Here is a 10,644-nt window from a genome sequence, read left to right on the forward strand (position 1 = left end):
AAACAAAAAAGAAAACCAAAACCACAACAGCTCAGAAGGGTAAAAGAACTTGCCACTCAGTACTGACTGGAGTTCCATCTCCAAGACCCACACGGTATCAGGCTGTACATTCCAGCTCTAGTACCACTGAGATAATAAAAAAATAAAACTAGAGAAATCTAATAAGCGTTTTTTGTTTTGTTCTAGCAGGGAACAGTGGCACATGCCTCCGGTCCCAGTTATTCAGGACAACTGTTCAAGCCTAGGAATTCTAGGCTAGCCTCAGCTATGTAATAAGAACCAGCCTCCAAAAGAAAAATGGGAGGGGGGCATAATGGTGAACACCTTTAATCCCAGCACCTGGAAGCAGAGGCAGGCAGAACTCTGATATCCATGCCAGCCAGGTCTAAACAGTGAGACCTCATATTCAAAACAGAGAAAAAGAAAAAAAAAAGTGATCCTGCTTTCTGGCTTCTATGACCTGTGGATGATCAAGCAGCTCCAGGACCAGCTTCCCAAGGAGCCACTGGCAGCAGCTAAGGCAAGCAGCCGTTTCTGTTCTCCAGAGCCACACTTCTCTTTATTTCCACAGCACACAAGGACTCCAGAGCCAGAGAGATGCTTTCTCTGCAGCTCATACAGTGAGTGGGAAGACATGGTGCGGCAGAAATTCAGGCCTTCAGCTTCTCTGGCTGGCACAAGCCCCGAGTCAACAAGGCACTCACTCTGCCTGGTGGTGGTGGTCACTGTGGATGATGACCCGAGTCCCGGACCTCACCCCAACGCCCCATCTGGACTCTCTGGACACAGGCATTGTGGCATCTGGGATGCGCTTTATTGGACACGTAGCTGTCCAAGCCTTGCTCTGCGAGGACTGGGGCCTGGGGCCCAGACACCAAGTCTGAGGAGGCCTAGCAGTCAGGGCTGCTTGGATCGAGGCCACAGGCGGCTGGTGAGTGAGCCAAAGAAGAGACTCTGCTTGTTGGATTTGGAGAGCTCGGCCAGGCGCTGTTGCTCCTCCTGGGGTTGGGGGACAGAAAAAGACAGGAGTCAGCATCAACACAGAAGCCTGCCTTCCTTTAGACTTGGGCCCAGTATAGAACACTAGCCCACACGGGAGGATCTGGACCCTGGCAAGAGCAATTCCAAGCCCCAGGGGTGCAGGACTAGCATGCGAGAGGTACTCTTCTATCCCTAGCACAGTGAAAAACAACTGAAAAGTCAAACGCTACCAGCCAACACTGTCAGACGTGGTGAAACTACACCTGTAAACCCAGCATTCAGAAGACTGAGGCAGGAGGACTGAGAGTTTAAGGCCAGCCTGACTATATATGAGATAGTGTCTCAAAACCAAAGCCAATGAAACACTTTCCCCAGACTCTGAAAAGCCAAGCATGAACACATCCCTGTGAACTAGCTCTAAACCACAGTCCACCACGAAAGGCCATGGAGGACTTATCTCAAGCGCCGACTATTTCCTGTCTCCTGCTTCTGGCCCAGGCTGTAAAACCATTAGAACAGCCCTGCAAGACAAGCTGTGTGAGCCCCGGGTCAGAGGCTGAGGCCAGCCAAGACAGTGCTCAAGTTCACACAGACATCCAGTGAACAGGGGCACCCCCTCTTTTGGGGGGTCTCAAAAGTGACCAGTGGGGATTGGAGACTAACCTGCTCGAGCCGGCTCTGCCGTTGTTTGAATGCCTCCAGCGGGTCATCCTCTAGGGCATAGTGCTCCAGTACAGTCCGGACGTCCTCCACTTGGTTCAGTGCTATGGCTGTAGGCACAACAGGTAAAGGGGTGCTGGTTAGTTAGGTTCAGCATGACCCAGAATGAGGGTCAGCATGCCCTAGAATGCTGTCCACACTGTCCCATGCGCTGAGAGGGCTGCTCCAAACATGCCCAAATAGCCCAAGAGGAATGTCTAGTTATTCCAGAAAGGTCCAGAAGACTCCAGGATACTCATAGGTCTCCTCTACTCATAGCTCAGTTTGACACTAAGGACAAGCCAGAAGCAAGCATCTGCCATTGTCTGCACGGTCAAGGGCTCTGGATAGGACACCAGGGGTCAGTCTCACTCTTGAGGAAGGCAGATAAGTCCAGCAGGACCCGGTCATCAGAATTGCCATCCCAGGGCCGCAGGGCGACACCGTTGAAGGGTTGTAGCCGGAAGGCCTCCTTCTTGCAGTCCACGACTACTACTCGGGCTGGGTCGCGATTCAGACAGGAGATGTCCTGGAAGTAGATGTGACAGGTCAGGGTCACCAGGGCCTTCCCTCCTGCCAATTGCGGAGGGACAGACACAGCATCATACACTTTGGGGTTGGCATGGCTTGCAAGTCTCCTGAATACATGCTCTAGTAGGTGACCTCAGGCTTCTGGGAAACTGGGAAGCTGGTCACCTGAACACCTAAGCCAGGGGTCTGGAGAGAACATGGGTTCTGGTGGGTTCAATGTCTCCCCAAGTCTGTGACAGGCTACAACTAGACCAACTACAACCCAGGAATTACAGAGAGACCCTTGTCAAAGTCTGAGTTCTACCATGCAATAACACAAACCCTTGAATCACTGACACAGGAGAGAACCTAACAATGCACAGTTACTAGGGGCCTGGTCAGCGTGTTTAGATGCATGGCTGGCGGAAGAAAGGGATTCTGGGACAGTCCTGAGCACAGCCTCTTAGAAGCCATTTACAGCTCCAAAAACAAAGTTTGTGGCCCTACCCCTCACCCAAGCTGGAGGCAAGCACTGACATCAGAAGGGGCAAGGCCCCCATTCTCTCAGCAGTATAATCACCCCCAGATCCATCCCAGAGGCCCGCTGTGACCCCCACATGGCACCTTCACATGGTGTCCTTCCATGTATCTGGTGGCGTCCCGGAACAGCCGGTAGGAGATGAAGCCGTGGGGGTCCACACTATCAATGAGTGGAAATGCAGTCTGCAAGGACGGAGGGAAGGTGAGGCTGGATCCCAGGCCCCTGCGCCTCACCCACCTGTCACTTCTGGCTCAGAGCCTCACCATGCCAGTCTCTGACGTGAAGATGACGATTTCATACAGAGGGGCAAGCTGCTGGAACAAGGTCTCGATACCTGGACGCTTCTTAAACCTCCAGCCGGTGGCCAACTAGACAGTGAGGGTGGAGAGCATTGAGACCCAGCCTGAGGGCCCCTAAGCAGGTTTCTCTTTGCTCCTGGGCCTGTGGGAGCATTGTAGCTGGGCCTCACTCACATGGCACATCTACTCTGAGCCAGGGCAGACTCATCTTTGACAACCTAGAGCAGGTACCAAAGGATGCAAAGGCAGCAGAGGAAATACAGCAGAGTGAGGCTGACCCCCACCACTCCCAACCCAGCCCCGCAAGTGGAACCCGACCCACTGTCTTCCACAGGACACACCGACCACTCGGGATGCAGGAGGACGCCGGTGAGCTCCAGGACCAGTGTATAGGGTGGCTGGTAGTAGGGTTCCCGCAGAGGGTCTGGGAGAAGGCAGGGGCTGGTGGGCTCAATGATCATCTGCAGAACAGGATGGGCCACTCACATTCAGAAACAGAGCTGGGCACGGGGGCATGGGAGCTGAGCCCAGCACACATACCACCCCCCACTCACCTGTCTGTAATCTTTGAAATATTTGTATGTCCGGCGCAACTGCTGAACCAGAATCGGATCTAGAACACCAGGCACAAAGGGATTCCAAAGTAAGCCACTGCTCCACCTCCCAAACAGGTCAGTTTATTTATTACTTCTTTACTTGCAGAACAAACATAGATTTCTTAAGGAAAAGTAGGAAAGAACTCCCAAGAGGGAGAAGGATTTTAAGGGAAGAATATGTAATTTTACTGTTCGAGATAAGCTTCATGTGGCCCAGGTTTGTCTTGAACTCCCGATCCCCCTGCCTCTACTTCCCCAGTACCAAGATTACTGGCCTGCATCAGCAAGCCCAGCTCTAAGCACACTTACAGTCTACTAGACCTGAATAAGTCTGCACACACACACATGCTTTGTCTAATGTAGAAGACGACGTATTTCCCCTGCCCAGCTTTACTGTGAATACTTCTATCTCCACAGCACGCCAGGTATAAAACAGAATGTCTACCTATCAGCCCACTTAAAGAACACAAAGCCCTCCTGCACACTTAGTTTCTGTTGTTTTAGAAGACACTGAAATTCTTGTTTTTAACAGCTGTGTGCACATTGTTTGAGTTTAAAGAGAGCCTCTTGCCTTTGTCTCCCAAGTGCTAGGATTTAAAGTTTCATGGAGATATTTTGGGTTGTTTTGTTTTCTGAGACAGGGTTCCCTGTGTAGCCCTGGCTATCCTGGAACTCACTCTGTAGACCAGGCTGGCCTTGAACTCAAGAGATCCACCTACCTCTGCCTCCTGAGTGCTGGGGTTAAATGCCTGTGGCACCACTGCCCGGCCATGAGATATTTTTAATGGTCATAATCTAGTGTCTATGAGCGGGTGGCCCAGAACACTGTTAACACATCCCACAATGCACTGGTCAGACTGGAACCAAGAACTACCTGGTCTGAAGTGTGAACAGGGCTGGGTTGCAGTAGCACAGGCCTGTATTCCCACTACTTGGAAGGTTAAGGCAGGAGAATTTACAAGTTCAGGAGCAGCCAGGATTACACAGTGAGCCTGAAGTCAGAATGGGCAATTTGCAAGACCCTGTTGATCGGGCATGTCCTTCTATATATATGTTGGTTTTATTGGTTGATGAATAAAGCTATTTCAGCCAATAGCTTAGCAGAGTAAAGCCAGGCGGGAAATCCAAACATAGACAAAGAGAGAGTAGGTGGAGCTGAGGAGACAGAATATTACTGGTAAGACACAGCCTCTTGGAGATCCATAGATTAATAGAAATGAGTTAATTTAAGATGAAATCATGTGTTAGGAATATGCCTGTGACATTGGCCAAACAGTATTGTAATTAACAGAGTTTCTGTGTGATTACTCTGGTCTGGGTGTCTGGGAAACACGAGTGCAGTCTCTGTTTACACCCTGTCCTACAAAAAAAAAAAAAAAAAAAAAAGGAAGGGGTGCGTGTCAATGTTATCAGGCCGGAGAGCTGGCCCAGCAGTTGGAGTCGGCACTGCTCTTGCAGCGCACTTGAACTGGAACCCTGGCACATCAGGAGGACGACAAACAGCTCCAAGGGCTCCAAAACTCTTATCTAGCCTTGGAGGACACTCACATGCCCCCACAGACACACATACATACACATAATTTAAAAATAAAACCATGCTGGGTGGTGGTGGTGTACACCTTTAATCCTAGCACTCAGGAGGCAGAGGCAGGAGGGTATCTGTGAGTTTGAGGTCAGCCTGGTCTACAGAGTGAGTTCCAGGACAGCCAGGGCTACACAGAGAACTCCTGTCTTGAAAAAAATAAAATAAAATAAAACCATGCTGGGGATGCAGATGAGTGGGAGAGCCCTTACCTAGCCCCAGTCTTCCAACCCCAGAACCCACTACTCTAATACAAACCATCAGCGTCAAAACAGGCGAGGTGAACACTTGGCCAAATGAACATATGACTGCAGTGTAATGCCCTAATGTGGCGTTTCCAATTTAGCTGTCTCTGAGCTTGCCTCTTAAAAGTCTCAGTGCTGAAGAAGCCAGTATAAACCAGTGAACACACGTCAACCTCCCATGTCTACCTGTACAATTTAAATAACTTGCTTAAACCAATGGGGAGTAGGGGACGGTGGGGTACAACTTTAATCCTAGCACCTGAGAGGCAGAGACAAGGGATCTCTGAGTTCGAGGCCAGCCTGGCCTACAGAGTAAGTTCAGGACAGCCAGGACTACACAGAGAAACCCTGTCTCAAAACCAAATAAATAAGAAAACAAAACAAGCATGGGTTGAATATAGGTATTTAAAAAAAAAAAAAAAAAAGAGTCTGTCATAAGAGGTCAGGGGCTGCAGATGCTCAGATCTAAGGCCCAGGAAGCCTTGTGTCTGGGAGGGAGCACTGGGGCTCCCTGCCCCCATCTGTTCCTGACCATCTGCTCCAGGGCTGAGGGGCTTTTGTTATGTCCCTCCCCCCAAGCCATCTAATTGTTGCACCTCTGTGGAAGGAGGAGGATTTGGGGTGTAGAATAGGGGAACAGCACTCTAAACAAACGAAACAAGAGCAGAGATGGACACCAGGGAATTCGAGTCTGTGTTTACTCACTCACCATTGTCGAATTCATCAGGAATCTGGGAGAGAAAAAGAAAGGTTTGAAATGGCAGAGGTAGGACCTCAGTACATCCACTCAAGGGGGTCCAGGCTGAGTAGGCAAAGGTCCCAGGAAGGGAGAGAGAGGCTCACTTCAGACTAAAAGGAGCCTAAACCAACCATAAGCAGCCCACCCGCTAGAACAGACTCTAGATCGCTGGGTCTTATTCCAACTCACCTTAGTACCATTTTCATCCACAGGGTTGTTTCCTGCAAGGGAGAGAGACGGTTGAGAGAAACTGGACTCTAGCCTGCTGGGTCTGGAAGGTGTAGGAGAATGAGGCTTTGGACTCCCCACTCAGACAGAATACTGCTAGAGGCACAGCTCCTGGCTCAAGGGAGGAAGAGGCTGGAGGGCAGGAGTCCAACATATTTGAGAGAAAGTGGGTTAGCTGGGCATGCTGGCGCATGCCTTTAATCCTAGCACCTGGGAGGCAGAGGCAGAGGCAGGGGGATCTCTGTGACTTTGAGGCCAGCCTAGGCTACAGAGTGAGTTCCCAGGGCTGTTAGACAGAGAAACCCTGTCTTGAAAAATAAAACAAAACAAAAAAAGGAAATAAAGAAAGAAAAGAAAAAGAGAGAGAATGTTGTCTGAGGCTGAGAGGTACGCAAGGGAAGGTTAAGTTTTTGCTGCAAAAGGAGAGACAGAGACATAGCTTCGGGCACAGGGCCAGCCGTATTGTCCCACAGTCCCTTAGTTCCTGAATTCAGGTACAGGAACCAACTAGAGGACAGAACTTTAGGTACGAGGGTCAGAAGGGAACTTGTTGAGTTTCAAGGTCAGTACTGAAGTTGATAGGGGAGGAACATAGTTTGAGGAAAGAAGGGGAGGTTTCACAGTAGAAATCTGGGGGTCACCAAGCCAGGGGTATGTCTCTCACCAAAAATATAGACGATGCTGACAGTCCCACCGGCCCCAAGCAAACCAGCAAGCCAGAGAGCAACTTTTTTGGCATAGCTGGGACCTTCTGAGCCAGGCTGATGCTGTGGCCCCTGGGCCTTCGAGCCTCCACGGCCGGCGATCTCAGCAACCTGAGTGGAGGGGGAGGAGGCGAGGTCAGCTAGGAGAGAAACTGCAGGATACTCTGACCTCTAATTTGGTCCAAGTAGACTCAAGATCAAGGGCCAGAACACCCACAGAGCCCCCAGAAAATTATGTCCCTGGACGAATAAGTTGAAAGGTTGGTCCCCTCAGAGGGTCAAAACAAAACTGTTTAGAGGATCACAGGGGTTCAAGAGATGGCAGACCGGATTGCCCAAGATCCTGGAAGCAACAGGACTGCAGGGGCTGGAGCCAGGAAGAATAGGGCAAGGAGAATAAGGGATGGTGGGAAGAGCAAAACTACGGGGACAGAGGGCACACGAGAGACAGTTAAGACATTCGGACACCAGGGCCCGAGATGGAGGGGTAGGCAAGGGAAAAAAACAGGGGCGAGGCTTACGGAACGGCAAGTGATGATGGACCTAGAGGTCAGAATGGCTAGGTCGAAACGGAAGGCAAGCTGGCTCCCTCCAGGCTCCCTCGCTCCCCACCACCGATGCGAACGAAATGTCCCAAAGGCCAGCCTGGGACCCTGGCGCCCGGGCCCCTCCCCCGTCGAGGATCACCTGAGTGTTCACTGACACCAGGAACAGGTGACCTCGCCCAGCACCCACGTGGCTAAGACATGGGCTGCAGAGGATGCACTTGGGACCACCACACTCCGGCCCCGGGGGAGCAAGTGTGGTCCACACGGGAGGCACGGGAGCACCCCAAATCGCGGGCTCCGTCCCATTCAGCACCCTGAGGCGCGGTACTTTAGACTCGCCGGGGTGCGACCATACGCCCAAAACTTAGGGAGGAGCCCCGAAACGGGCGCCGATCCCGGTGCCGCTCACCTGCTCTGGGGTGCGGGGAGGCGGCGTCGCCAGCCGCGTGCACAGTCCCCGCGCGCCGACCCGGAGCCCGCTCCGCAAGCGCGAGAACAGCGCCGCCGAGGCCGCCATCTTGCGCTGACGCTGAGCGGCCCCGCCCACCTGCTCGCTCTCCCCCGCCCCTGGCAGGGACTGCGACCAATGGGATCGCTGAGATAAGGCGTGTAGACGGGAATCCGAGAGGGACACAAAGGTGTGTGCGGAGTTCCTTAGGCGCGCTCTTGGCTGCTGCGCTTCACACTGTCCCCGCGCGCACTAAATCGGAATCCAGTCACCTGGCACCACGCCCCCTGGCGCCTTAAGGACCGCCACCATCCAGTTGCTCGGAAATAGGCGTTCGCCTCTCGTCGTCAGAGATGGACCGAGGCTCAAAAAGCGAGGTGAATAGGCAGCCCTCATTTTTTTTCACGTGGATCAGAACCTGGACCGGTGTTTGTTCTCTCGCGTCCTCCGATCCCTTTTGACTCCTGCCACCATGAGTTTCTAAAAAGGACTGGAGATCCTACCACTCATTCGGATTCATTCACCCAGAGGAACAGTGCATGCTGACTGGTCGAGGCTTCATAAGAAATCAGTGATTTTGAGGTACAGGAAGACGCAATGACGTTTTTAAAAAGCCAGATTTTTACACTTAAACTTAAAACAAAACAAAACCACAACGTACTAAGATAGTAAAAAAATACAAAGACGGGCAAAGGAAAGGTACACAGAATTCAGAGAAATGGTTATTTCTGGAGTGGGAAGAAATGGATTAAGTTCTGCTAAGTTACACGTGTGTTTGATTGTGTGTGCTCTTGTGCCACAGGCAGCTGAGAGTTGCTTCTCTTCTTCCATCCATTATGTGGTTCTGGGAAATCAAACTTGGGTCATTTGGTTCATTTGAACTCAGGCTGTCTCCCTCATGGTTGACTTGGAGGAAATGTCTTCAAAGTCAGTGCTTAGGACACTGCCTTGACCTGGTGAGTTCTTGTTGGCCTTACATACTGTAACTGGGTGGAGAGGGCATAGGTCTTCATTATATATCTTAATTTTTATTTTTTTAAGAATACATCAGTATCTTAATTTTTAAATGTAGTTTTATTTTGAAACAGGGTCTGTGTAGTCCTCGCTGGCCTGGACTAGACTGGCTAGAGCTCCTAGAGATCCACCTGTCTGTTACTCCCTTAGTGCTGGGATTAAAGATGTATGGGCCACCTGCCTAGTTGGGGTGGTCAGATAGCTTGCAGGAATCTCTTCTTCCATTGTAGGAGTTCAAGTGCCTTTACCCACAGACAAATCTCGCAGGCTGTTTTTCTGTTTTTGTTTTTGTTTTTTTTTTTGTTTTTTTTTTGAGACAGGATTTCGTGTAGCTCAGGCTGGGGATTGAGGCATGTGCTACCATATATCCTGACCAAATGGCATGTCTTTAATACCTGAAAATTTTTTTTTAAAGATTTGTTTATTATGTATAGTGTTCTGTCTGCATGTATGCCTGCACTCCAGAAGAGGGCACCAGATCTCATTACATATGGTTGTGAACCCTTATGGTTGTGAACCTTTATGTGGTTGCTGGGAATTGAACTCAGGACCTCTAGAGGAACAGCCAGAGTGCTCTTAACCTTATCTCTCCAGCTCCCTGAAATACTTTCTAATATGGTTCACAAAAGTCTTTGTGAGCTGGGCAGTGATAGCACACGCCTTTAATCCCAGCACTAGGGAGGCAGAAGCAGGCGGATCTCTGTGAGTTCAAGGCCAGCCTAGTCTACAAGCGCTAATTCTAGGACAGGCTTTGGAAACCCTGTCTCAAAAACTTGGGCCTATCAAATATTGGAAAGAGTAAGGTAGGTACAAAGTCTAATTCTGTTAGGGTGCTCATTCCGGTCCCTAAGTTATCAGAGTTGCGGGAGCAATCCTGAGCTCACTGCTTTCAGCATTCAAGATAAGACTGGAGAGCTGGAGACAGCTCAGTAGAGTGCAGGCAGCACAGGAGGAAGGAAGAGTCCCTGGGGAACAAAATTGATCTTCACTTAGCCAGCCCCAGGATGTAATTTATCAGTCATACGGCAAGCTGTCTTAAGGCAATCACAAAACTCTGGATAATGTGAATTACAAATCTAGTGTAAGTTAGTATTGTTTCATCTCTTCAATTAGACTCCTGGCTGGCCTTCAAGCACTTCTTGAAGCATTCTGGCACTTGAGGGCTGTACACTGGATACAAATTACCTCAATAGTAGGCCCACCTTCCATCTCCGGACTCCACCAAGTTTTACTAAGGTACTTCCTGGGGACCAGTCTGGCATTCCCTGTCTCCTGACCAGGTAGGTGTTGTATCTTAAGTTTATTTACTTAAGGAGAGGATACCCCAGCATGCCTGTGGAGGTCAGAGGACAACCTGCAGGAGTCAGTTCTCTCCTTTCCTCTTGGATTCTCAAGATTGAACTCAGAGCCACAGCCGCGTGGTGGTGGCGTATGCAGGAGGCAGAGGTAGGCAGATCTCTGTGAGTTCGAGGTCAGCCTGGCCTACAAGAGCTAGTTCCAGGACAGCCAG

General features: G+C 50.5%; 1 protein-coding gene and 1 long non-coding RNA gene across 2 annotated transcripts; one reads left to right on the plus strand and one right to left on the minus strand.

Annotated features, from left to right (window-relative positions):
- Window positions 1-520: 520 nt before the first annotated feature.
- On the minus strand, window positions 521-8,219 carry Timm50 (translocase of inner mitochondrial membrane 50). The gene is made up of 11 exons (XM_050119276.1): window positions 8,082-8,219; window positions 7,085-7,235; window positions 6,382-6,413; window positions 6,163-6,184; window positions 3,585-3,643; window positions 3,372-3,491; window positions 2,995-3,099; window positions 2,815-2,913; window positions 2,053-2,209; window positions 1,645-1,751; window positions 521-999 (listed from the first exon to the last, which is right to left on the minus strand). Exons 1-11 carry the CDS (start codon window positions 8,187-8,189, stop codon window positions 898-900), a joined length of 1,062 nt encoding a protein of 353 aa, XP_049975233.1. The 5' UTR covers window positions 8,190-8,219; the 3' UTR covers window positions 521-897.
- Window positions 8,220-8,343: 124 nt separating this feature from the next.
- Window positions 8,344-10,546, plus strand: LOC126486809 (uncharacterized). The gene is made up of 3 exons (XR_007588197.1): window positions 8,344-8,702; window positions 8,923-9,076; window positions 10,248-10,546. It is a non-coding gene; the product is annotated as an uncharacterized lncRNA (long non-coding RNA).
- Window positions 10,547-10,644: the final 98 nt, after the last annotated feature.

This window comes from Alexandromys fortis, unplaced genomic scaffold (assembly GCF_014885135.2).
Source record: "Alexandromys fortis isolate MF-2015 unplaced genomic scaffold, M_Fortis_MF-2015_v1.1 scaffold_140, whole genome shotgun sequence".
Taxonomy (NCBI): domain Eukaryota; kingdom Metazoa; phylum Chordata; class Mammalia; order Rodentia; family Cricetidae; genus Alexandromys; species Alexandromys fortis.